The sequence below is a fragment of the Trichoderma reesei genome (assembly GCF_000167675.1).
Source record: "Trichoderma reesei QM6a unplaced genomic scaffold TRIREscaffold_10, whole genome shotgun sequence".
NCBI classification, from domain to species: domain Eukaryota; kingdom Fungi; phylum Ascomycota; class Sordariomycetes; order Hypocreales; family Hypocreaceae; genus Trichoderma; species Trichoderma reesei.
In genome coordinates, this window is record NW_006711157.1 from 616,657 (window position 1) to 642,216 (window position 25,560).

General features: G+C 55.8%; 9 protein-coding genes across 9 annotated transcripts; 3 read left to right on the top strand and 6 right to left on the bottom strand.

Annotated features, from left to right (window-relative positions):
• Positions 1 to 65: 65 nt before the first annotated feature.
• TRIREDRAFT_62335 (uncharacterized protein) lies at positions 66 to 1,559 on the bottom strand (the record flags this gene model as incomplete). The annotated part of the gene is made up of 4 exons (XM_006965758.1): positions 66 to 181; positions 256 to 802; positions 884 to 1,282; positions 1,416 to 1,559. The coding sequence occupies 4 exons, from the start codon at positions 1,557 to 1,559 to the stop codon at positions 66 to 68; spliced, it is 1,206 nt and encodes a 401-aa protein (XP_006965820.1).
• An 848-nt stretch (positions 1,560 to 2,407) lies between these two features.
• On the top strand, positions 2,408 to 4,645 carry TRIREDRAFT_122074 (uncharacterized protein; the record flags this gene model as incomplete). The annotated part of the gene is made up of 4 exons (XM_006965605.1): positions 2,408 to 2,516; positions 2,815 to 3,032; positions 3,149 to 3,580; positions 3,655 to 4,645. The coding sequence occupies 4 exons, from the start codon at positions 2,408 to 2,410 to the stop codon at positions 4,435 to 4,437; spliced, it is 1,542 nt and encodes a 513-aa protein (XP_006965667.1). The 3' UTR covers positions 4,438 to 4,645.
• A 588-nt stretch (positions 4,646 to 5,233) lies between these two features.
• Positions 5,234 to 5,737, top strand: TRIREDRAFT_62721 (uncharacterized protein; the record flags this gene model as incomplete). The annotated part of the gene is made up of 1 exon (XM_006965606.1): positions 5,234 to 5,737. One exon carries the CDS (start codon positions 5,234 to 5,236, stop codon positions 5,735 to 5,737), a length of 504 nt encoding a protein of 167 aa, XP_006965668.1.
• Positions 5,738 to 6,427: 690 nt separating this feature from the next.
• Positions 6,428 to 8,423, bottom strand: TRIREDRAFT_122075 (uncharacterized protein; the record flags this gene model as incomplete). Its single annotated transcript, XM_006965759.1, has 2 exons — positions 6,428 to 8,316; positions 8,411 to 8,423. 2 exons carry the CDS (start codon positions 8,421 to 8,423, stop codon positions 6,428 to 6,430), a joined length of 1,902 nt encoding a protein of 633 aa, XP_006965821.1.
• A 3,493-nt stretch (positions 8,424 to 11,916) lies between these two features.
• Positions 11,917 to 14,525, bottom strand: TRIREDRAFT_62470 (uncharacterized protein; the record flags this gene model as incomplete). Its single annotated transcript, XM_006965760.1, has 4 exons — positions 11,917 to 11,971; positions 12,039 to 14,065; positions 14,145 to 14,256; positions 14,353 to 14,525. 4 exons carry the CDS (start codon positions 14,523 to 14,525, stop codon positions 11,917 to 11,919), a joined length of 2,367 nt encoding a protein of 788 aa, XP_006965822.1.
• Positions 14,526 to 14,863: 338 nt separating this feature from the next.
• TRIREDRAFT_122076 (uncharacterized protein) lies at positions 14,864 to 16,838 on the bottom strand. Its single transcript, XM_006965761.1, has 2 exons — positions 16,279 to 16,838; positions 14,864 to 16,215 (listed from the first exon to the last, which is right to left on the bottom strand). The coding sequence occupies exons 1-2, from the start codon at positions 16,583 to 16,585 to the stop codon at positions 15,056 to 15,058; spliced, it is 1,467 nt and encodes a 488-aa protein (XP_006965823.1). The 5' UTR covers positions 16,586 to 16,838; the 3' UTR covers positions 14,864 to 15,055.
• Positions 16,839 to 17,666: 828 nt separating this feature from the next.
• Positions 17,667 to 18,939, bottom strand: TRIREDRAFT_4109 (Aspartate/tyrosine/aromatic aminotransferase; the record flags this gene model as incomplete). Its single annotated transcript, XM_006965494.1, has 2 exons — positions 17,667 to 18,389; positions 18,472 to 18,939. The coding sequence occupies 2 exons, from the start codon at positions 18,937 to 18,939 to the stop codon at positions 17,667 to 17,669; spliced, it is 1,191 nt and encodes a 396-aa protein (XP_006965556.1).
• Positions 18,940 to 20,776: 1,837 nt separating this feature from the next.
• Positions 20,777 to 24,473, top strand: TRIREDRAFT_78373 (uncharacterized protein; the record flags this gene model as incomplete). The annotated part of the gene is made up of 5 exons (XM_006965607.1): positions 20,777 to 20,934; positions 21,010 to 21,122; positions 21,230 to 21,375; positions 21,418 to 21,520; positions 21,577 to 24,473. The coding sequence occupies 5 exons, from the start codon at positions 20,777 to 20,779 to the stop codon at positions 24,252 to 24,254; spliced, it is 3,198 nt and encodes a 1,065-aa protein (XP_006965669.1). The 3' UTR covers positions 24,255 to 24,473.
• A 159-nt stretch (positions 24,474 to 24,632) lies between these two features.
• On the bottom strand, positions 24,633 to 24,962 carry TRIREDRAFT_62720 (uncharacterized protein; the record flags this gene model as incomplete). The annotated part of the gene is made up of 1 exon (XM_006965762.1): positions 24,633 to 24,962. A coding segment is annotated over one exon (330 nt), but the record flags the coding sequence as incomplete, so codon positions are not given.
• Positions 24,963 to 25,560: the final 598 nt, after the last annotated feature.

Here is a 25,560-nt window from a genome sequence, read left to right on the forward strand (position 1 = left end):
TCAGAGCCGCCCATTCATCCATACATAGATACATCCATCCCGAAGTTATCTGCTCAAACAAATCTTCAAGCCGCCGCCCCGTCCACCTTCTTCTCCGGCATGGGAACCGGGCCTCCGGGCGAATCGGGCAGCCGTGCCGTCAGAATCTCGCAGCCGTCCTCGGTGACGAGAAGAGTGTGCTCTGCAAATCACAAATTATTTAGCGTCTGTAACCCCCGAGAATCCAGGAAATGACATGCGGCGCCTTGAACATACCAAACTGAGCCGTTCGCTTTCCGTCAATGGTTGTGCTCGTCCAGTTGTCGGGCCACGTAATGTCCCTGTACTTGCCCAGCGCAACCATGGGCTCAATGGTAAAGGTCATTCCGGGCTTGCACTCGCCGACGGCCTTGTTCTTGGCGTAGTGCGGCACGTTGGGCGGGCAGTGGAAGAGCTTCCCGACGCCGTGGCCGCAGTACGTCCTGATGACGCTGCAGTCCTTCTGCTTGGCCACCTTTTCGATAATGTTGCCAAACTCGCGGATCAGGACGCCGGGCTTGACGGCCTTGATGGCCTCGTCGAGAGACTCGCGCGCCGCCTCCACCACCCTCACGCTGTCGGGGTCAGCCTTGGCCCTGTCGCCAATGTAGTACGTCTCGTTGAGATCGGCGTGGTATCCGCCGTGGTATAAGCTGATGTCGATGTTGAGGATGTCGCCGTCGAGCAGCACGCGCTGGTCAGGGATGCCGTGGCAGATGACCTCGTTGACGGACGTGCAGCAGGATTTGGGGAAGTGGTTGTAGTTTAGAGGTGAGGGATACGACTGGATTGGTTTGCGAAAAGAAAAGTCAGCGCTACGGCTCCATAATGCCATGCCTCACGTTACAGAGGTTCCAACACTCACCTCGCGCTCTATGCAAGCCTTGTGGACGAGCTCGTCAATGTAGTCGGTGGTGACGCCGGGCTTGGCCGCGGCCGCGGCAAGGTCGAGCACCTCGCGCGCCAGCCGGCAGACCTTGCGCATGGCGGCAATGCCCTTGGCATCGTGGATGTCGATCTTGTTGCGGTTGATGAGGGACCGGCTGTACTTGGGGTCGCCGTCCTGCCACCAGGTGGGATGGGGGATCGACTTGGGCACGGTACGATGCTCGGACAGCGGATAGACGGGGCGCAGCGGGCCGGCGAAGGGGAAGCTCGGGAAGGGGTTGTAGTATCCGGTGACTGCGTCTGGTGAGATTGCTTTCGGGGCAACGAAGTGGTGGAGGAGATTACTTTGCGTCTTGTGCATGCTCTTGTGCTCGCTCTGCGCCGCGGGTCAGTCCATGTCGATCTACCTGGTAGTGCGGGCCGTCTTTCGTTGTCCGCTTCCGCTTTTGCGTGCCCATTCGAGACTTTGCTACAGGGTCAAGCAAGACAGCGGCATTTGTTCTACGTACCCAGTTCCTCTTGAAGCACTCCTGGGAGCAGAAGAAGCTGTCCTTGATGCCGAGCTTCAAGCATGTCGGGCACTGCAGGGCGCCGGCCTCATTGCTGCAGTCGGAGCCCAGGCACTTCTTTTTGGCGGGGGGTTCTGATGCCATCTCGAGCGACTGAGAGTACGGATAGTCGATACTGCACGGATAAACACAAGGAAGAGGCACGTAGCACGGGAACAACTCGAGAAGGCGATGCCGTGGAGGGATGCAGAATCGTAGATGCTATCGCAGAGGTGGATCGGATAGTAGGCAGATATTATCAAGCCATAAAAAAATATACGTGCGATAAAGGGACCGATACGGGAATTGGGGCTGCAAATTCCGATCATGGCGCACATGTACCCGGTACCTCTGCAGCCTCAGCGATGTGAGCGTCTAACTGGAACCTCCACCTGCAGGTGGCTGCATTTTCTGTGGCGGAAGAGCCGTTTTTGGTTGGCTGCAGAAATTCCTCGTCTTCTTCCGCCACAGGTTCCGAGAACATTCTTGATGGAATCAATCGCCCTTCTTCTCTTTCTCGATACCTTCCCAGGTACTTAGAATCTCCTCGCCATGAGATTCTCACGGAGGAAGCCACTAAAATCAAACGGCAGCCCTGAGATGACAGTGCTAACGGAGTTGGACGCAACCGCTAAAAAGAGGCCTTACCAATAACACACAGAGCACAACAAAGTGTGGCTTTTTGCTGGAAGGGCCATGATGTGATCAGAGGCACTCAAACCGGCACGGCTTTGAGGTATTACTCGTACGGGCTCTCTTAGCATGAAATTTGCTGCTACTATGTCTGGTGTTATGCCAACATGGTTTCGCCCCCTTTGGCCCGAAATGCTAGATAGTTCTCCTTATGTTATTACTATAGCTCCCAGAGCTCCCGATCCTGTTCCTTTTCTCACCCTCTCATGATCACAAATCGCTGGAGCTGTTCGGCTCTGTGAACCAAAAACCCCCCCAATATGGCGGACACTAAGGTTGTCGTTGTCGGCGCTGGGCCCGTCGGGTCGCTGGCAGCGCTATATGCCGCCAAGAGAGGATACCAAGTTGAGGTCTATGAGTTGCGGCCGGGTGAGTGAAGCTATATTTTTTTTTTCCCTCAGGCTTCTTCGCCGTTTCCGCGTTGTATGAGGTGGTGAGGTGAGCCCGACACCTCCGAGCTCGGTCTGACGATGATGTCGTTGCTCACACCGTAGTACTTCTATTACTTCTTCTCTGCTCTATGTTGTTGGACAATTACTTTGGTGTCTAATTCATGTGTTTTATTGGCGCTGTGTTGTTGCTTTCTGCATCTCTCACGGTCGAGGAGCTCGACTACCTTGCCTTGTAAAATGGTTGTCAACTCGCTCCGCTAACCGGCCGGCCGCAGACCTTCGCGATCCGAGCATCGTGCCGCTCAACTTTACAAAGTCAATCAACTTGGCGCTCTCTGAACGGGGCATCAATGCCATGAAGCAGTCTGGCGAGCCCTCGCTCGTCGACCATGTCATGTCTGCGACAATCCCCATGCGAGGGCGCATGATTCACGGCCAGTCGCCGGATGGCAGCCTGTACGAGCACTCTCAGAACTACGACGTCAACGGAAGGGTAAGGAGTGCCCTAACTGGTTGCTTGTTTCTTTCTTTTTCTTTCTTCTTTCTTCTCTCATCAAAGAGATGAACATATTGTTGCTATCAAGATACAATGGCTAATGAAACGTATAGGCCATCAATGCAATCGACCGAGGCACCCTCAACGCACGCCTCCTGGACATCCTCGACGCCCTGCCCAACGTCAAGCTCTTCTTCAACCACAAGCTCACGGGCGCCGACTTCAAGGCCAACAAGGCCTGGCTCGAGGCCCGCGACAAGGACGTGGCCGCCAACGGCCGCCCCCGGGAAATCGAAATCTCCTTTGACCTCATGATTGGCGCCGACGGCGCGCACTCGGCCGTCCGCTACCACCTGATGAAGTTTACGAGGATGGACTACCAGCAGGAGTACATCGACACGCTGTGGTGCGAGTTCCATCTGCCGCCGCGGGCCGTGAGCGAGGAGGACGAAAAGGGGGACCCCAATGCCAGGTTCCGCATATCGCCGAACCATCTGCACATCTGGCCCGGCAAGGACTTTATGTTTATCGCCATCCCGAGCATGGTAAGCAGCTCTTGTCTGATTCCAAATACTTCATTTGCAATCATGGCAGGTTTACTAACGAGTGTTCAATCCAGGACGGCTCATTCACATGCACCCTCTTCATCCCCAGCGGCGACATCGCCGAGCTGGAGCGCGATCCCTCCACGGTCCCGGCCTTCTTCGACAAGCACTTCCCCGGGGTAACCGCCCTGATACCGGGGCCGGACCTCATCAAGTCCTTCACGACAAACCCCCACCTGCCGCTCATCAGCCTCAAGTGCAAGCCGTACCACCACGGCTCGTCGGGCGTCATCATCGGCGACGCGGCCCACGCCATGGTGCCCTTTTACGGGCAGGGCATGAACGCCGGCATGGAGGACGTCCGCATCCTCTTTTCCATCCTCGACAAGCACGCCCAACTCGACGAGTCCAACAAGCCCAACAACGACGACGACAACGATGACGGCGAGCTCGTCAACTCTGCCGCCACGGCCGCCTTCCAGCGGGGGCTCGCGCTGGCCGAGTACTCGGCCGTCCGCGCCGAGGACGCCTACGCCATCAACAACCTGGCGCTGCAAAACTACGTCGAGATGCGGTCGTCGGTGCTGTCGCGGCGCTACCGCCTGCGCAAGTTCCTCGAGGAGTTTATGAGCGTGCACTTCCCGTCGTTTGGCTGGCAGACAAAGTACTCGAGGGTGAGCTTCGGCAACGAAGGATACGCGGATATCGTGCGGAAGAGCGATCGCCAGGGCCAGATGCTGGTGCGGAGCTTCGTTGCGCTCGTGTCGAGTCCTGTTGTCTTGACGGCGCTGGTGCTGGCGTATAGGCGTCGGGGATCGGTCTTTTCGCTTGTGGGCAGGCTTTTCGGTTGGAAATGATGCCGAGGGCGGTTACTCGGCATAATGAGGCTGTGGTGGTGACGTTCTGATTCTCCCCATTGATGTTAACTTAGGAGATGTGTGTCTGGAACACGGCACTGTGTCTCATTGAAGATCAATGAAGATACCTAGGGAGGTAGAAGGCTGTCCTGGATCCTGTACATGAAGTTCTCGGTTGGAGCGGTTAATATTGGGCAAAAAGCTGTAGACTGGTAATATGGGCGGCATCATGTTGTTTAAGCAGATAATTGTATGAATCAGCTCCAATCACGGAAACATCAATTCAAAGTCTTAAGAAGAAGAACGAATGAATGAATGAATATCCTGTGCTAACTAAACAGTGCCATCCTGCTGGTTCATTAAGTGACTCTCTCGAAAAGGCTCAACAGCGATGCGATAGAGCCACAATCGGTGTGTGCAGACCGGCTTAGTCATCCACATCCAAATTTTGACAACCCGCTAACACCTCCAGATCCAGCACCACCCATATCGAACAATCGCGACAATCTCCATCAAACAACATTTCCCAAAACCTACACCTTCTTGCGCATTCGCCCCGGCCAGCATATAACAAAGCCTATCTGACAACTGACTCTGGGCGACATCAACAGCCATACAACGCGGGCAATTGGCCGCAGACGATGCGCTGTAAGCCCACCCTTCGAAACCGCACCTCATTCCAACCCATCATCCAGTCTCAACTAACAATCTTTCCTCAGAAGAAGCACATCCCCAACCCTCGACATCGACACCACAAACAAACCGAACCAACAAAAATCTCCCAAACCTGCCAACCATGCCGTCCATCCTCAACATAGCACACATGTGCTCGCACCTGCAAAACGCATCCAAAGCCCGCCTGGGCCTCACATCCGTCCCCTCCACGAAATACAACCTGCACCTCGCCCTCGCCCTCCACCGCTCCGGCTTCTTCTCCTCCGTCTACCGCTCCCCGGGCACCCGCCCCCCGACGCCCGAGCAAATGGTCGCCCAGGTCCCCGAGCCCGTCACCTCCGCCACCGTCGCCCAGATGCGCATATGGCTCGGCCTGAAATACTGGGACGGCCGGCCCGTCCTGTCAAAGGCCCAGGTCATTAGCAAGCCCTCCAGGCAGCTCACCGTCGACGTCGAGGAGCTCGGCCGCTTGACCAGGGGGTTCCCGACAAAGCTCAAGGGCGGCGTCGTGCAGGGCTTGGGCGTCGGCGAGTGTATGTTTGTGAGCACGTCCAGGGGGGTTCTTGAGGCGAGGGAGGCGTTGGCGAGAAAGGTCGGCGGTGTGCTCATGTGCCGCGTGTCATGATTTTTTGGAGCCCAATCACCAATATATATATCAGAGTCTGAGTCTGAGTCTCGAAAAAAAAAAAAAGGAAAAGTAATGTTGGAGAGGATAGACCAAAGGGAGAAGGGGGAAGAAGGGGCGTTTTGGAGACGCCTTCAACTTGTTGATTACGTTGTATATATATATCGTGCATTTCACAAAGGAGGAGATTGCGAGGGAGTCGGCAAAAAGAGCAGAAAAAGGAACATCTCATTGTAAGAATAGGTAGATTCAATTACAAACAAATAAGCATAAACACAAAAGGGTCCGAGAGATCCTGCAACCCGAAGATGACATCAGTCGGCAAAAGAACGCATTCGTATGCCCAGAAACACACCCAACGCTTTCCCTGGAAAAAACAAAGCAACATATGAAAAAGACAAAGCAAAAGAAACGAGGAATATCACCAGTGGTCGCTATAAACAAAGGTATCTAAGGTATCTTGATAAACTACATCTCTCCTTTTCGACAGAATGGCCTCAGGAGGGGGCCTGCCCAGTATTACATAGACAGTCGGGTGTTGGTTCGATATAAAACATAGGTAAGGCGAACAAGAGAGCAAGAAATGAAAGAAGTAAGTCTCCGCCGAGTCAAACTGACAACGCCATCCATGACCTAACAAAACACCAGACTGCTATTATTATTTTTTTGCCATTGATTAAAAGTCGTTGATTATGAAGATGCCTCTGCCTTCTCAATCGTCTCGGAGGCAACGGGCTCAGCGGCGGGCGCGACAACGGGCTCAGCAACCTCCTCCACCTTGGCCTCCTCGGCGGCCACAGCGGCCGGCTCAACAGGGGCAACCTCAGCCTCCACCACGGGAGCAACAGCCTCCGCAGCGGCATCGGCGGCGGGAACCTCCTCAGCCTTGGTCTCGGCCACCTCGGCCTCGGGCTCGGGGGCGGGCTGGGTGAGCTCGGCCTCCTCAGCAATGGCAACCACCTCCTCAACAGTCTCGGCGTTGGCAGCTTCGACAGCCGCCTCTTCCACGGGGAGGGCCTCGGGCTCTGCGGGCTCGACAGGGGCAGCCTCCGCGCTCTTCGCAGCCTCCTCGGCGACTTCCTCCTTGGGCCTAATGACAAGCTTCTCCTCGGACTGCGTAGGGGAGGGAGACTTCTTAGAGCCGGTCTCAGTCTGCTTCTTCCTAGGCGAGGACTTCTTAGTGGGACTGCCCTCGTAGTGACTGCGATCGGATCCGCCGGATGCCGCGGTGCCGGCAGTAGAGGGCCGGGAGCAAGACTTCTTGGGAGGCGTAGTCGGCTCCTGCGTTTTGCTAGACGAGGCTTGCGTAGGCCGCATCATGCGAGCCAAGAAACCTTCGTCAACGTCCTTTGCCTTCTTGGGCGCTTCACGAGCAGGCTTGGCGGGCGGCGGCCCGATGCTGGGTCGAGATCGCGTGGCCTGCTTGGCTGGGCGACCGGTGGAAGTGGACGAGTGTGCGCTCTGCCGGCTGGTGGATTGTCGTGAAGACGTAGTCGACTTCGACTGAGCCGGTCCGGTGGCCGCACCGGTCTTGGAGCCGGAGGCGGCGGTGGGCGCCGTGAGAGAAGCAGGCAGGCTGACCGGCTTGGTGGGCGACTTGGTTCTCGGCTTCACGATAGTGTCGGCAGACTTGCTGGGCAGCGTCTTCTTAGCAGCAGTCGTAGTAGCTGCTCCAGTGCGAGTCTTTGCGGCCGAGGTCGGTCTCACGGTGGAAGACGACCTCACGGCGGACGAAGATCTGTTGGCAACAGCCGCAGCGGAAGATGCCCTCTTGACAGCAGAAGCTTCGGCCGTCCTCTGCAGAGGCCTGACGCTCGCTCTCCTGGAGGAGTCGGCAGAGGCCTTGGTAGCAGCAGCTGCGGTCTTGGGAGCAGCCTTGGGTTCAGCTTTGGCAGCAGCCGCCTTGGGAGCGGCAGCCGTCTTTGTAGCTGCGGTCTTGGTGGCGGTCGTAGTCTTGGTTGCTGTGGGTTTCACCGCAGCCTTGGTAGCGGCCGGCTTCGTCGTCGTCGTCGTCGTCGTCTTGGCCGTCTTCTGCGCAACATTTTCGGTGCTGCTGGCAGGGGCAGTCTCTTTAGTGGCAGGCTTCTCAGGTTCGGGTTTCGCTGTAGGTGCAGAGGCGGACACGGGCTCGGGCGCAGGCTTCGGTTCAGACTTTGGTTCAGGCTTAGGTTCGGGCTTAGGTTCAGGCTCGGTCTTGGTGACGGTCGGGTCGGCCGGCGACAGCATGCCGGTGGGCGTCTCCTCGTCGACAACCTTGTCCGGGTTGTGGCTGGGCTTGTCGGTCACGGCTCCCTGCTGCTGCTGCTGCTCCTGCTGGAACTCGAGCGAGGCCCGGGCGGATCGCGCCGATATGCCAGACATGGCGGAGTTGAGGCTGGCGAGAAAGGCGGGCGACAGGGGCGACTTTTCGCTCTTGGGCGTCTTGGGGAGATCGCGGTCGATGTCGAGGCTGGGACGGGCGGACGAGTCTCGCGATGCGGAGCTGCCTTCCCTCACCAGGCCGATGACGCCGTTGCGCTCGACGGCAACGAAGCTGGTTCGCACCTTATTGATGAGCGGCCTGGGGGAGCCGCTGCGAGCTAGTGGCGGAAAGAAGAGCGAGTTAGCGTTTCTCGAACCCTCGACAGCTTCCGACCCCAGCTCATCAGCTCTTGTCTCTCTGTTGTGGCTGACCTGCCACTGGCATGGCGGCAGTAAATGTGGAGGGGGGGCAGGACGGCCGTCCAAGAAGAAAGCAAGCAAGCAAGCAAAGCAGGCGGACAGTGGACTAACAGCTACAGGAGCAGCTGAGCAGCGTCTGGGCGGGACAAAAACAGGCAGCTTGCGACTTCTTGTAGGGCACATAGTGGGAGGCTGGAACAGGAGCAGCAGAGACAAGGCAGACGGCGGAAATCATCAGCACACACTGAGGGCATTTTGGCTGTTACCTCCTGGGGTTGGAGACGGGCTTGAGACACCAAGGGATCTACCTCTATCTTCGTCCGCTGGGCTCGCGTCCCCTTTGTTCTCGAACATGGCTCGCAGGTTCTTGACCGCGCTCATGGTGAAAGACGGGTCCGCGTCCGCGGAAGCTCTGGGGGAACGGATGTGCGCGCGCAATCGATGCTGGATGCTTGCGGGAAGACCATCCGCGAGGGTTTTTTCAGGAGAGAGAGGGAGGATTTCAGGATGGATAAGTGATATTATTATTATACGCCTGCTGCCAGCGTAGCAGCAGCTCTCGCAGGATCGGGGGAGGTTGACGAACAAAAGAGCAAGGCGGTGGAAGGGGAGGGACGCAGCGAAAAGGGACGGGAGGGTCCCAGGCCGGTACTTCGGGGCTACATGCTGTGAAGGTACCAGCGTCCGGGGCTCCATCGGGTCGCGACACGGGTCTAATGGCCTCAGGGGGGGGTTGCGTCTCTTGGTCAGGGATGGCGCACTGCAGCACAGAGAAAGCGATGAAGTGGCCTCTTCGTTAGGTGCTGGCTGCGGTGCGCAACGGGTTGATTGCGTCAAAGGGCACATGCGCCGCGTATACGTAGTAGTATATTTACATGTACCTGCTGCGGATGCCTGTTGCTGCTGGTGTTCCAGCCAAGTCGTCGCACTTGAGGGCATCGCGAAGCGGCGGTAGGTACTTGGGGGCCCAGGTAGACCCAGCACGGCTTCCAGGTACCTAGTACCTCGGCAAAGAGCTGTCTAGGTGTAGCCCTCAACACAGAGGACGCGCATTTAGGTGCATGCATGCGGCATAACGGCGAGTCTGCAGCCAAATCTTCACCAATTGCTGATTCTGCAGCCTCTTGCATGTCCCAATCACGCTTCGTTGTCCGTCAAACCCACAGCACCAAGACGCGCCTCTGCGCCTTGGGAGCGTGAGCGCGCCACGCTGCAAATAGCAAATAGCAAGATGCGCCACCCGTCACAAGGCGCGGTGTGTGTACCTAGGTAAACGAAGCTCGGATGGGCCGATCCGCCAACGCCGCGATTAGTAGTAGCAGCTCCAGCTTGTCAACAAGCTTACGATATCAATGCCTATTACTTCCCGGACCAGTATTGACTGAGGTCCCCCCAAGGCGACAATCGACACCCAACCAGAGTGGAAGTCGTTGGGACGCCATCCGGACTGTTCCATGGTTCCATTGACCTTCCGCAAGGAGCAGCTCCATGAGCTGTGCTGTGCTGTGCTGCCATCTACAGGCACTGCCGTAGTGCTGGTACTACCTATACTAGTACCCGCGCCCTTAAACCCGGCACTAAGGTACCTAATGGAAGTACCTACAACTAAGACTTCTGATGCCCATTGAAGGAGCCCTTGATATTACCTTCAAGTCCTGCCAGCTTATGCGCTGCTGACTGTCTCAATTCTGGCTTTCTCATTCAAATAATCGTGACTACCTATGTCATAATCTAAATCTTTGACAATGGCCAGGAACCAAATGTCACACAGAGCAGGTCGTGTAATAACACCAGGCACAGGTGGCTACCTCATCGTCCGCAGCCTTGATTGGCCAGCCAGCGAGATGGCTGCCAGACTCATTAATTTCCTAGGCTCGTGGCCCTCTTATGCCAGACGAAAACGAAACAAGAGCCAATATCAAACGTCTAACCTCTAAATCATTTCGGCTTCCAGGCGTTCCCCTCCCCAGACGTGATGAGAGAGTCCTCGGCACAAGACACGAGCCACATCATTACTACCAAGGTCGCAACGGTTGTTTTCAACGAGACTAAGCCCGTCTGGTGCCCCTCAGCTCGTTTTCTCATTGCCCAGGGCGTCCAGGTCTTCATTCATCTGGTCACTTTGGCGAGATCCTTCTCCGAACACTAATACGAAGTGACGGGCCACCCCCCCTTGCCTTGAGACGGGGGGCGTGGCCACGAGATGTCATAGAGTGCAGTAGAGCAGACGAATGCTCAGACTTTACACAATGGGTGGGTATTGTGATAAGGCTCTCTCTCTCTCTCTCTCTTCCTTACATGCCGCATCACTCGCATAACCAGTAAATGGATAGTCAAGGGGTCCAAGCTGAAGCACGTCCCCCATACTGATCCCCTCCCACCTCTCACACCGGGAACTTCAAGGTTTGTTCCCCTATGTACAAGTACTCGCTACCACTTTTCTCTCTCTTTCTGGGGGGATATTACTAGCCGTACTACCTAATCTCTGTGGCAACGCGTACTCATTCACGGACTTTGGAAGACGAGCTATTTGATGTAACTGTCCAGGATAAAGCGATGGTACTACAGCTCGAACGCAAGTCCACAACGTTGAAAACGCATCGAAACACCCCCCATTCGGGACATCCGGGGCATGACCCCAAATATTAAGTGAGACCCCATCAAGGATCAAGCGGAAGTGCCCGTCCTTTATTTCCTTTTTCTTCTTCCCTCATGTCTTACTTCTTGCTTTTTTTCCCACCATAATGAGACAAGGACCCCCCCCTTAGACCCGATCCTGACCCCCGTTCAAAAAGAGACAAGCGAGAGGACTAGCTAAGCAGCTCGGGGGTGGGCAGACAAGCGAATGAGGGAGACGGGAAACTAAGATTCACTTCCAGCTGCGTGTTCGTATTGCTCAATTCAACACACTCTGGGCAATCTTGCATGGGGGTTTAGCTGTGGACAATACCTCATAGTTGCTTAATAACATACTGTTGGGTTCATGTTTCCATCTCGTTCTTTTGCCAGTCCTTGGGATTGTGAGATGAGATGGATCTGGGTTGTTTCGATGCCGAAACATTACATACAGGGAGGCGTGGCTTATACGAAACAAGGCGGTTTTATCTAGTACTCGCATGCTGTTTGAGACCTCAGCTGGATTCTTTGGTCAATCTTCTTCTTTTTTTTTTTCCATACTACTAATCGTACATGTAAGTCGTCTATCCATCTAGCTCTAATCCTATCTGTCTCTTCAAACAGCAACAATTTTGCTTTTGTGTATCTCCTTTACACCTTTTCCTTCTACATCCCCATATGTACCTTGTTGAGCACGTGGATGACTTGTTCTAGCGCTTCTAGAATAATTGAAATTGGGATTGTCACATCGCATGCCTTCCATCCATTCTTGTACGCCAAATAAAGGACGTTTCACAAGGCTATTTGTACAAGGCAGCCTGGTCCATCAAGACAAGGAATGAGCGGCATCGCTTGTCCGGGAGACTGCGTCTTCATCAAGGGCGCTTGAGTCTAGAGGTAGCTTATTTGGTTCGCTTGGCCTCGAGCTCGGCTTGGTACTTGGCGACCAGCTCCTTTCTATAGATGGCATCAGTACCCAAGTCTGCTACAGTCAAAAAACAATTCGAAAAGGATAAAAACTTACTGCAAGTGGGGAGGAGCAGGCGCATAGTGGCTAAACTCCATGCTGAACTCGCCCTTGCCCTGCGTCGCCGCGCGCAGCTGCGAGCTGAAGCCAAACATGGCGTTGAGGCTGCAGTCGCAGATGAGCGTAAAGTCCTCGCTGCCAATCTCGGTGTCGTGGATGGTGGCGTTGCGCTTGTTCATGAGCATGAGGATGTTGCCCTGGAACTCGTTGGGCGCGGTAATGGTCGTCTTCATCAGCGGCTCGAGGACCTGGCCGCCCGCCTCGGGGAAGGCCTTGCGGAAGGCCATCTGCGTGGCCAGGTTGAAGGCGTAGTCGGACGAGTCGGTGACGTGCGTCTGGCCGTCGTTGATGATCATCTTGGACCCGATGACGCGGTGGCCCAGCAGGGGGCCCTTTTCGCAGGCAATCTCGAAGCCCTTGGCGCAGGCGGACAGGAACTTGTCGGGGATGTGCCCGCCGACGACCTGGCTCTCGTAGTGGTTCTCCTCGGGCTTGTCGTTGGGCTCGATGTAGCCGGCGACGCGGGCAAAGTCGCCGGGGCCGCCGCTCTGTCGCTTGAGGAGGTAGTCGAAGTCGGCACGGCGGGAGATGGTCTCGCGGTAGGCGACGCGGGGCTGGCCGGTGACGCACTCCGTCTTGTACTCGCGCTTCAGGCGCTCGACGTAGACTTCGAGGTGCAGCTCTCCCATGCCGGAAATGATGGTCTCTTCGCTCTCGGCGTCGACGTGGACGCGGAAGGTCGGGTCCTCGCGCTGGAATCGGTTCATCGCCTTGCTGAAGTTGTCGGCGTCGCCGGTGCGCTTCGGCTTGATGGACAGGGACATGACGGCGTCGGGGACGAACATGGAAGACATGGTGTAGGGGAGACCGCCATCAGTAAAGGTATCGCCGGAAGCACAGTCAACGCCGAACACGGCGCAAATCTCACCGGCACCGACCTCGTTGACATCCTCCATCTCGTTCGAGTGCATGCGGACGATACGGGGGATGCGGACCTTCTTGTCGGTTCGCGAGTTGTACAGGTAGGTGCCCTTGCTCAGCGTTCCCTGGTAGACACGGATGTAGGTGAGTTGACCGTAGTTGTTCTCCTCAAGCTTGAACGCAAGTCCGACGAAAGGCAGCGAGTTGTAGGGGACCAGCGCAACCGTCTCTTCGCCCTTGGACTTGTCGAGGGCCGTGTTCTCAATCTGACCGGGGTTGGGCAGGTAGTCGCAGACGGCATCGAGCATGGGCTGGATACCCTTGTCGGCCAGCGCAGAGCCCATCATGACGGGAGTGAACTTGCGGGCAATGGTCGCGCGGCGGATGGCAGCCTTGATCTGTTCGTTGGTCGGCGTCTGCTCTTCGAGGTACAGCTCGGCAATCTCGTCGTCGACGTCGGCCAGCTTCTCGATCAGGAACTGGCGCTTCTCAGCGGCAAGCTCCTGCAGATTAGCCGGGACCTGGTCGGCAACGCGAACCCTGGTGCCACGGGGGCCCTCAAAGTACATGGCCTTCATCTCGATGATGTCAACGACGCCCTCGAACTCGTCCTCAGTACCGATGGGGATCTGGATGGCGGCCGCGGGAATCTTGAGCTTGGTGTTGATCTGCTCAACGGCCTTCCAGGGGTTGGCGCCCATGCGGTCCATCTTGTTGACGAAGGAGATTCTGGGAACATCGTAGCGTTTCATCTGGCGATCGACAGTAATCGTTTGCGACTGGACACCGCTGACGGCGCAGAGAATCATGACGGCGCCGTCGAGCACGCGCAGAGCACGCTCGACCTCGATGGTGAAGTCAATGTGGCCGGGGGTGTCGATCAGGTTGATGTGGTACTCTTCCTCCTTTCCGTCTACCGTCTTCTTCCAGTCGCAGAATGTAGCCGCCGACTGAATGGTGATGCCTTTTTCCCGTTCCAGTTCCATAGAGTCCATCTTGGCGCCGACGGCATCTTTGCCGCGGACCTCGTGGATTGCCTTGATTCGACCAGTGTAGAAGAGAACCCGTTCCGTTACCGTAGTTTTGCCACTGTCAATGTGTGCCTGTTTTTCGAAATCTTGTTAGTTTCCTTGTCTTTTTTTCCGGTCATTGGAAGAATGCAGAGGTGTCTCGTCTTCGTACCGCGATACCAATGTTTCGAACTCGTGAGAGGCGCTGAACCTCTTCGGGCGACAGGTTGGCGGCCACAGAGTCGGCAGTGAGGCTGGCAGCATCATTTTGAGCCTTTTTCAGACTGTCAAGCCTCTCTCATCGTCAGTAATCAATTCTCTTCGACTCATAGTCAAGCCATTTTTTGTGAAACAAAACAGCCATCATGGGTGATGCTCACGCTTCCTGCGCAGCATTGAGCCGCAGCGCCGATCCGCTGAAAGGCCGCAGCTGGCTCTGCGCAGCCAAGGGAACAACAGCAGCCTGGAAATTGCGTGCTCCGGAAGACGCCGCCTTGTGGACGTCTGCAAACAGATGGCAATTAAGCCATCTGAAGGTCCCAAATGCCCTCATCGTGCGAGCTTGTCCACGGGCAAAGTGGGTTGGTTTGACGCTGCAGGATCAATCATCCCGCCTTTGAACGGCTCGAACTTTTTTTTTTTTTTTAGTTCTACTATCGGGGTCCCTCCAATTGGTTCGCCGGCTCACGTGCAGCGGTAAATCGGACCACCACCAAATACAGTAATATATCTCAACTGGATTGTTTTATAATTACATGGCATTCACTCACACAGACAGAATGAATCCTCAAATGGATATCGACAAATGATATCTAGTTACAGTTGTAATGCAGTTTGCAGGTCTATGTGCATCTGTACAGTGTGCCCGAGGTAATTGCACGCGCTTTTAAGCGAAAGTCCTGTAAGTCCATCCAAACTCCAGCGAATGAATGCCTGCTAGTATGAATAGACGGAAGAAGAAGAAATAAAGAACATTTGAACCAGAACACCCCATAATCAAACCAATGCGCCCCAATAACAAGCAAAATTCAAAAGTTCGTCAAAGAGCACTCATAGGGCTGAGAAAAGCCAGGATTCACACATTTACAGCCAGCCAATGCCGAATATGGCGCTTCCGAGCAGAGTGTAGCAGATGGTCATGCCGACCACGGCCATTCCCGGACCAGAAAAGACGCTCGTCAAGGAGCCAGCATTCTCGTCGTCACCATCGTGGAAGCCACTGGCAGCAGACAGGCCCGAGTGCGTCGACGAGGAATGGCCCGTCCTGCTCTGGTTCGGGGCCGCCGTGGCAGACGGGATCGGGGCGCCGCTGCTCGCAAAGGCGACGACGTTGGTCCTGGTGGAGTTGAAGTTGGTCGGGGCAATGGCAATCTGGTTGTTGACGAGGTCGTAGACGACGAACGCGGAGCGCAGGAACGTGTCGCCCAGCAGGAACGGAGAGCCGGTCCCGTTCTGGATGCCAAACTCGCAGATTGACTGGCCCTTGTTGGGGCCGGACGAGAACCGAGGCGCGGGGCCGCCGCTGAAGAGGTCGAGGACCAGCTCGGACAGGGTGACGTTGATCGTAGGGCCGTCGGTTCCGGCAAAGGTAAAGGAGAAGAAGCCGTTGGTGTTGCCCACAGAGCAGGGGACCACCGCCAGGCCGAGCTCGTTGCTGTACTCGGCTCCCACTTCGTTCCACGCCTCCTCGGCCATGTCCTGCGGCAGATAGGTCAGGGTCGTTCCAGAGTCCAGCACGGCGATGAGCGTATCCTCGCTTGTGGAGAGCGTGTCGGTTCCGCTCGGGCTTGTGGCCTGCACCGAGTACAGGTTGACGGCAAACTCGGTAAAGGTCTTGCCGCCGTTGGGAGAGATGATGTCGATGCTAGTCAGGTCGCCGTGGTACTTTTCCGTGTCGATGCCGCCGAACAGGATGGACCCCGTGCTGGCATCCAGATCGTTGAGCCACAGGCTAAAGGCCACGCTGTTGATGAGCTTCTGCTGCTGCAGGACGATGGGGAGGTTCGGGTAGGTGCTTCGGGTCGTGCTGACGGAGGCCTCGTCGTTCATGTAGCCCACTCCTATCAGGCCGTTGGGGATCGATGAGCTCAGGCCGAGACCCATGGTGAGATTCTTGACGGTCACGCCGTTGATCTGGAAGTTGTCCTGGAAGTAATCGCCTTTGGACGAGGACCCGTCGACGTAGGTGATGTCGAACAGGCCTTGGCCGACCTCGTCAAAGGTATCGGAGTCATCAGGGTTGACTATAGGAGCGTGGGATGTCAGTTACTCTGCGGAGAAGAGGAGCAGAGGAGGTCTCGTCTTACAGCTTCCGAATTGGCATCCGGGATTCCGTTCTGAGACCTGGGTGCAGATGGCAGCCGTTGATGACGGGACCCAGACATCGCTACTGCCTGTGTCGAGCTGCAACGTAATGTTCTGGCCAGGACTTCCAACCTGGACGTTGATAAAGTATCCGCCCTGGACTCTTTGGTTGGACAGAGTGCCGTCGATGGTTCCGTCTCGGCGGCTGAGCCGCGGCGCGTGGCGCTTCTCGATGTCGAACTGGACGACTTGCGCCTGGGCTGCAGAGGCCAGGGCGACGCCTGCAACGGCCAGGGGCGAGGCTCTCATGGCGCAAAGCTACTGGGCTATAGGTGTGTAGGCAGGTAAGGTAGAAGAATCTACAATCTCGTGTGATTTTACAATGTCGATAGCTTTTTCGTAGGGCTTCTCGGGTCAGGGGGATGGATCGCCGCGCGTCTTGGTGGAGTTAGTAGTAACCTTGGTATTGAGGTGCTACCAGGCAGGTGAATGTGTATCGAACAACGGGGTAGGAGGGAACGTCAACAGAAATCTTTGTACACAAGACAGGGCGTTATCAACAGAGGTACCCAGGGAAAGAAGCTTAAGAGAAAAGATTCAACAGCAAACCAACAGCAGAACAGAGCAGAGCAGAACAAAATTTGCCGCGCCCAGCACGGCCCCAGGACGCCGTTATAAAGGATCGCCAACCCAACGCTGATGGACGGATGCGGATGCGGCTGTGTCAAATGAGACTGATGTCTGGTCTGGTCCCTGCACGACAGCCCCCGGACCACTGAAACAAAGGAGCTGGAGCCCAAACCTGGACCGCAGGCGTCGTCATTCGCGAGCGCTAGCAGTGGGGATTCCAGGCTGGGATCAAATGCCGAGTCTCCGATAGAGCGGAGCGATGCAAATAGCGCCCGGGTGCTGACGACGACGCCAGACAGCCATCGGAACACAAGGCAAAAGCGTTTGGCAATCATGGCATCTTTTATCTTTTACAGTACTTGTGGTTCAGTCATGGCTGTTGTCTCGATGCATCTCTTTTGCCCGCCGGCACATTCGTCTATCCGGCTCCGCCTATTAAGCCACACCCTGTCCAGCATGGCACGACGAAGAAGGTACTCAGAAGCCCTGGGAATTTCAGTGTCACAAGTGCGCAGGTGAGATTCAAGTCACAAGAACCAAGGCTGAAGACTGGAGCATCGGCGCTTGTCGGCCGAAATTGCCATCTACGGGGTTACTGCCTGAACCATGCCCTGTTACAAAAATAAAACAGGTTCCAACCGCATTCCATGCATTCGCGTGGCTGGGGCACTGATTCCAGCACAGCCGCATGGAGGCTGACCACATGGCAAAAGGTGACAAATCAGCGCCTCTTTCATCTTCCTCCTCCATTTGATCGATCTCACAACCCAAACCTCTGCCGGACATATTCACCGAGCTTCTGCAGCGCCTCGTCCAGCACGGCGGATGATCCCACGAAGCCGACTCTGACATACCCCGCAAAGTCGACGCCCCGTCCGAAGCAGTGAGAGCCGGGCACGATCAAGACTTTTGTCCTGTCCAGCACGTCGCGGCAAAAGGCCACATCATCCACCGGCTGGCCGTCGGTGTCGTGGAAGCGGATAAACGCAGTGGTGCCCGCGCTTGGCGCCACCCACGAGCACACCGAGGAATGGGCCTCGACAAAGGCCGCGAGCATGGCGGCGTTGCGCCTGGCCAGCGAGACGTTGCGCCGCAGCAGTGGCCCGCGGACAGCCGGCGAGAGGGCGTAGCTCGCCACCTGGTCGTCCAGCTGGGAGACGCTTATAGCCGTGTAGTGGCGCGCCTCGGCCAGTCGCTCGATGATGGCCTCGTCCCCTGACGCAATCCAGCCGACGCGGATGCCGGCGAGCGAGTACGCCTTGGACAGCGACCCAGTCACGATGGCCTTTTCGTAGCCCAGATCGGCCACCGACGGCGGCATGTTTGCGTTGTCCTCTATTATGCCATCGTGGAATAGCGGGCGATAGACCTCGTCGGACAGGATCATGATGCCCCTGGCCTTGGCAAATTCCACAATCTCGTAGACGACATCTCTCGGTATGGGCACCCCAGTCGGGTTGTTGGGGTTGTTGATGACAATCATCTTTCGTTTGCGGGGTTAGCGTCAGATGTCTTACTCCCGGCAGCTGTGGGAGCCGGCCTGCTCGCTTTCGTGATTAACGGACCTTGGTGTTTGCCTTGACCAGCGCCTCCAGCTCGTCCACATCAGGCACGAAGCCATTCTCAGGCTGTAAGCGCCAGAGCGATACCTCTGCCCCGAGACTCTCAGGCACAGAGTAGAGCTGCTGGTACGTGGGATACACGCAGATGACGTGGTCTCCCGGCCCGACCAAGCCATAGAAGACCAGAAAATTGGCTGCTATTGCGCCCTGTGTGATGAGGACACTCTCGGCCGATAGATGCTCGCCTTTGTAGAGAGATGCAATGCGTTGCCTCAGCGTAGACGAGCCGCGGATGGCGCCGTATGTGAGCACGGTGCTGGTCTGCAGCGGGTTGGTCGCCTTGTCCTCGGAGAGCTGGATCAACTGGTCGATTGAGACTGATTCAGCACATGTTTCGGCAACGTTGAGAATCCCAGGGGTGCATTCGTAAAGATCCATCCATCTTTCCACTTCGAAACAATCGAACCGCATCTTGGGCTGAGGTATTGCAGGGTCTTGCAAGGTCGCCTGAGACAATGTCTGTTTCTTCGTTGTTTGTATGATATGTATGTGTCTTCAGGACTCTCTGACAGAACCGAAGTCGCCCGAGACAATGTGTGTTTCTCCACTGCTGGTCTGCTTTATGCGTCTCCAGAAGCTCAACAGAAGATAAGAGATTGATCCCCCTTATGAATACATACAACAGCCTGCTCCATGTCGGCGTCTGAATGAGACGCTTCCCCCCGGCGTGTGGGGTCGAGGCTAGGGCGGCGTTGGAGAAGTCAGGGCGCGCCTTGCCTGGCCGATCATGAGCCATCGATTGGTTCATTTTGTATGTCCGAGATCTAGATTCGGGGAACCATCTTGGGAAAGGGAAGCCTTCAACTGATTGACTTTCTACGTGCATGAGTAAGTACACAGAAGGCAGCCAGGGGTTGATGCTGGTCTGTTTGAAGTCGGCTCTCAAATCCACAACGTTTACGGCAGACTACCGGTTGGGTGTTGTGATCGAATCATTCGACAGCTTTCACATCAATATGTATACTATGAATAAGACAATGCGTTTGATCATGTCATGGTTTAGAGCGATATAAGGCAATTGCTGACAGTGCTCTGCAAATCGCTGTTGGATGGGCCATATCATTATGCGAAAGGTAGCTCCAGGTTAAGTGTCGTGGGGAGCTGCATCCTGGTACAGAACAATTGCTGGGCGGCGACAAATCGAGCAACTGTGGGAAGAATGTCCATTCCTCCATCAAGTCGAGGTCCTTTGATCAAACAATCTCTCTAAGAAAGTGCTAAGACGTAAATTTACCAGTTATTGGAGGAAAATGCGTTCGAAGCGGTGGAAAGAGAAACACCGGGTTGACCTTCCACACGAAAGGAAGTCAGCATCCTAATTTGGCTATCTGGTATTCTGTATCGCGGTATAAGTGAGAGAGCTTGCAAGAGTCCTGAGTTCTATATTTATCAACGCATCTAGGCATCTAGCAAGACTGGAAACACATGGCAATGGAAGCAGAAAGAGCAAGAGTTGCTCCTCTATTAATACATCGGTGCCTCTAGTCATGACGGCATAAGAAGCACTACCTTATACCTGACATCCAATGTGTCAGCCAGTCTGCCTTTTCTTCAACAGCCATCACTCTTCGCGTCAAAAGCACATTTTCAATCGAGTTCTTGAACTTACTATCTCAACTCTTATCCACCAATATCATGTCTCTCTCAAGGTACTTTTAAGAAGCCCACCAGCCTTGGTCACATTTTCTTCTACGTCTCCAGATTCTGTATGGAGAAAAATGGACCTTTTCCCACTTGCGCTCTTCCCCTCACTGAGGACCTGCTAGCCGCTCAGTAGCGCAGAACAACAGCCTGCCATCCTCGTCCAAGGCAATGGCCTGAGAATCGTCTCACTGCAAACACGGGGAAAAAGCAGGATCCCGTCTCCGCGATACAAGCAAGGTACGGCCGACATGTAGCATCTGTACACACCATCGCATACTGATCGTCACCACGTGTCGTGTAACGAGCAAGTCCAGAGCTGAGGTGCGGCCGTACCAATCACTGCAGGTACCTGCCCAGGCAGGTGGGGTTTGCTGGTGCCAGTTGTTGGGCGCCAGTTGCCTGTTCGACCACTCGATGACGACCATGTTCCAGGCTAGCCCCAGGAACAGTGCCGCGGTACCCCAGCAGGAAGCAGCCTGGACAGCACCTTACCTTAAGCTTTGCGCCTTCAAGTTGTCACTTCATGTTCTTTCATCCTCTTCGTCCCCCATCTCTTGCAACCTCAGTCAGACCTGGGACTCCGCCTCTCGCGACGCTCATCGCCATGGCGCCTCTCAGCTGCCGCGGCCTGCTTGTCGGCATTGTCGCGGTGATGCCGTCGCTGGCCGCCGCCTATGCCAACACAAGCTCCAGCTATAACGTCGATGCGCTGCGGGCGCAGTTCGCGCTCATGGACGACCGTCCCAAGGACTGTCCGCCTTGGTAAGACACGAGAGCGATGCATCGCATCACGGCTCTTCAATGATATTGCTGCTGACAATATACGACTTGAAATAGCTTCAACTGCCTCCTGCCCGCCCACACCTGCGCCCAGTACGCAGGCTGCAACGAGTACAACGGCAAATGCGACTGTCCCGATGGTTTCGGCGGTGACGATTGTCTCGAGCCATGTACGTCCACATCGCCAACTCCATGCTATCAGGCCAGCGCTCAGCATTGCCCTGATATCGCGCGCACACATGAAAATCTTGCTAACAGCAATTTCTTTCTCATCTAGTGTGCGGCTCTCTTGCCCGCGGCAAGGACCGGCCGATGCGCTCAAGCTCGTCCTGCGAATGCGATGAAGGCTGGACCGGTATCAACTGCAACGTCTGCACAACGAACCAAGCCTGCAATGCTCTGATGGAGACGGGAAGCGGCGGTGTCTGCTACCAGAACGGCGAGCTCGTCAAGTACAATAACCAGGTCTGCAAAGTCACCAACAAGAAAATCACCGATCTGCTTGGAAGGCAAAAACCTCAAGTCACATTCACTTGTAAGGAGGAGGATGCGACTTGCGATTTTCAATGTCAGTTTCCCCTACCGCCTGCTTCTGTTCCATATGATACTAACTGCTCTCCTTAGTCTGGGTCGACGAGATCGAGTCCTTCTACTGCCACCTGTCCGATTGCACGTCTGGTGCCCAGTATACCAACGACAAGAACACGACTGCGTACAAATGCGACCACATCAGCTGCAGCTGCATCCCTGGCCGCATGATGTGCGGCAAAGATGGCTCGCTCGACCTCACCGACTTCTTGGACCAAGCGATCAAAGGCCCCGGCCGCTTCGAATGCTCCCAGAAGGGCGGCGGTGCTCATGACTGTGCCTTCAAAGAACCCGAAATGGACAATCTCATCGTCAGCTTGATTGGAGACTCTAGTATCCTTCTGGACTGCCAAGCGGGTGAATGCTTATACGAGACCGAGGTGCCAGGCTATCATCGCCCCGTCAAGCAGATCAACACTCCTCTCATTGCCGGCGTGATCGGCGGATGTGCGCTATTCCTAGCTGCAGTCATTATTGGAACATGGTATCTGTCCCGCCGAAGGCTGCATTATGGCGCGATTCGTCTGGAGGATTCCGACGACGAGAGCACCAAGCTCATGGTCGATCACAAGCCGGCTGCCCTCTACTTTCAGAATGTCACGTATACCCTTAATGGCAAGCAAATCTTGTCTGGGATCCAAGGCATCTGCCAACCGGGCGAAGTCACTGCCATTATGGGTCCCTCGGGCGCTGGTAAGACGACATTCCTGGATATTCTCGCCCGAAAAAACAAGCGCGGCCATGTCAGCGGAGATTTTTACGTCAATGGCGAAAAGGTCAACGACGCCGAATACAAGAACGTGGTGGGATTTGTTGACCAAGAAGACACCATGCTGCCTACGCTCACCGTGCACGAGACGATCCTCAACAGCGCCCTTCTGAGACTTCCCCGAGACATGGGCCGCGCGGCCAAGGAACAGAGAGTCACCGAGGTCGAAAAAGAGCTGGGCATCTACCACATTCGAGACTCCCTTATCGGCTCTGAAGAAGGAAACGGCCGTGGAATCTCAGGCGGAGAGAAGCGGCGGGTTGGAATTGCTTGCGAGCTCGTCACCAGCCCCTCAATCCTCTTCCTCGATGAACCGACCAGTGGACTGGACGCCTATAATGCCTACAACGTGGTCGAATGCCTCGTCACAATGGCCAAGAACTACAAGCGAACCGTCATCTTTACCATCCACCAACCTCGCTCCAATATTGTCGCTCTCTTCGACAGGCTGATCCTGTTGGCCCAGGGCAAACTGGTATACTCTGGACTCTTTTCCCAATGCCAGCCATACTTCGATGACATTGGCTACGAGTGTCCCCCGGGCTTCAACATTGCCGACTACCTCGTGGACCTGACTATGCATGCGAGCAGCACGCAGAGTATGGATGACGGCGGCCTTGTTCCCGACGCTGGAAGCATCGGTCCTAGCAGTACGCGGGCTGTCAAGTCCATTGCGAGCGCCTCTCTTGCAAGCGCGGGTGAGGCGAGCGCCGAGCCCTCCTTGCGGCCCAAGAACCGCCGACGTGACTCTGTCAGGCTTCGACAAGAACGGGAGCTCTTCACGCGCAGAAAGCAGACTGATACTGCTGCCTCTTCCGATGCTGGTGGTGACGATCGAGACGGTTATCGGCTGCAGAACAACCCCACCAGCTCCCTGCCTAGCCAACAGCTGGACGACCCTCACGATCTACCTCCTCCGGCCATGACTGGAACAGACCTTGACATCATCACGCGCTCCTTCAGCAAGTCGTATATCGCGGCCTCCATTCGGGAAGACATTCAACAGGTAATCAGGGAAGCCGATGCTGCAAACGGATCCAACTCAAACGGATATGCTCCCAACGGGCCAAACATTTATACCAGCGCTGTTGGAAAGGGATACGCTCGGGTTGGATATCTGCGCCAATTCATCATCATTTCTGGACGAACCTGGAAGAACCTGTACAGAAACCCAATGCTCATGCTCACGCACTACGCGATTGCCATTATTCTGGCAGTGTTCTCCGGATATCTGTTCTATGGCCTTACCGATGATATTCCCGGTTTCCAAAACCGGCTGGGATTGTTCTTCTTCCTCCTAGCTCTCTTTGGCTTTAGCACTCTCACCAGTCTCAACGTATTTGCCAGCGAGCGCCTTCTCTTTACGCGTGAAAGAGCGAATGGCTACTATTCTCCCGCCACCTACTTCGCTGCCAAGGTGTTGTTCGACATTATTCCCCTGAGAATCATTCCCCCGATCCTCATGGGGTCCATCATCTACCCGATGACAGGCTTGGTGCCGGATGCAGCACACTTCTTCAAGTTCATGCTCGTCCTGGTCCTGTTCAACTTGGCGGCGGCAGCCATCTGCTTGTTCATCGGCATCGTTTGCAAAGACGGCGGAGTGGCCAACCTGATTGGCAGCTTGGTGATGCTGTTCAGTCTCCTTTTCGCCGGTTTCCTCCTCAACCACGACGCCACGCCAAAGGGCGCTTTGTGGCTCCAGACACTGTCCATCTTCCACTACGGCTTCGAGTCGCTCATTGTCAACGAGGTTTTGGAACTCACTCTGGTAGACAAGAAGTACGGACTCGACATCACCGTCCCCGGAGCGGCGATTCTCAGCTCCTTTGGATTCCAGAATGCCGCCCTTTGGTCGGACATTAGGAACCTGGGCATCTTCGCCGCCGCCTTCATCGTCCTCGCCTATGCCGCGATGCACATTTTGCTTGTCGAGAAGCGATAGATTAGCACCCTAGACTCTATCCGAACATCAAGAACCACCTTTCTTCTGTGCAGGTTCCGGCATGTACATACCGACCGACCTTTTACTTGTGCTAGGCGAACCTCCTTGGGCATTTACACAATTGGCGTTGATGGAGCACGATCTGACCCTTTGAAGTGTATTTTCTGACTTGTTGGCTACTGATTCTTTGAGCACAAGTTGTAGTGATTGGTTGAGGTGGGCCTAATAAACACATGGTTGCCTCCCACTTCACAGGTTGAGAGGATTCCCTGGCTTGAAGATCGTGAAACGTGACTCTGAATGTTCCAACAAGTGGTTACTGATATAATACATGTAGTTACAGGTGCATGATATTCTACATTGTGCAAGCCTATACCCTTACTCCATTTTGCCTCCCGTAAACTCCTCCGCGATCCTCTTTTGCCGCTTAACAGAGTGATCATACTCTGACTCGTAGTAGTCCATGAGCTTGGTCGACTTTCCAGTGGTGGTCTCCAGCATATCCGCAATAGAAGGAGGCCTGCCGTAGACGCCCCAGGCGTTCTCCGTCGTGCCGTACAGCTGGAAGGCCTGGCTCTGTTTCCTAAAGTAGTCTTCGCTGAAGATTTCGTCAATCTCGGCCTTGAGCTCGCTCTCGTGGACGATGAAGTTGGAGGCGTTGATGTACAGCTCCATGAGGGCATCCCGCCGGGCCTCGTATTTGGCCGTTTCCTTGGCCTGGACCTTGGCCCGGCTGCGCTGCGCGCGGGCGAAGCGGTCCGGGTCGGGGTATACTTTTGTGTCGAGGATGGCGTCGAGGACGGTGCTCCGGGTGAGGCGGTCGTCTTCCCGCTCCGGGGCGGCAGCGGCCTCGTTGTTCTCTCTGAATTTACGGCTGACGCGGGCGTTTCTGGCGGCGTCGCTCCTCTCGCGGCGCCTGTAGAGGGCCTTGAGACCCTGTTCCAGGTTGGCCCGTCGGGTCTCTGCCATCTCGCGCTTCCATCTCTGGGACTCGTTGGACGGCTCGCGCTCGTGGGGGGATCTGGGCGCCGTCTGCTGGATGTACTCGGGCCGGACCTTGCGGTCGCCCTCGGACCGGGGGAAGACCTGTCGCGGGACGGGCAGCGAGCCTCTTACCCGCGGCGGCTTGGCTTCGTCGGTCTGGGACTGGGGAGGCGAGGGGAGGCGGATGTAGGAGGGGGACTGAGGCGGGACGGCGTTGGAGAGGATGGCGGGGGTTGTTGAGAAGGATCGCGAGGCGGAGGCCAATTGGCGGGCTGCTGGCCTAAGGCAGCCGCTTGCCGGATGAAACGACATTGCGACTGGA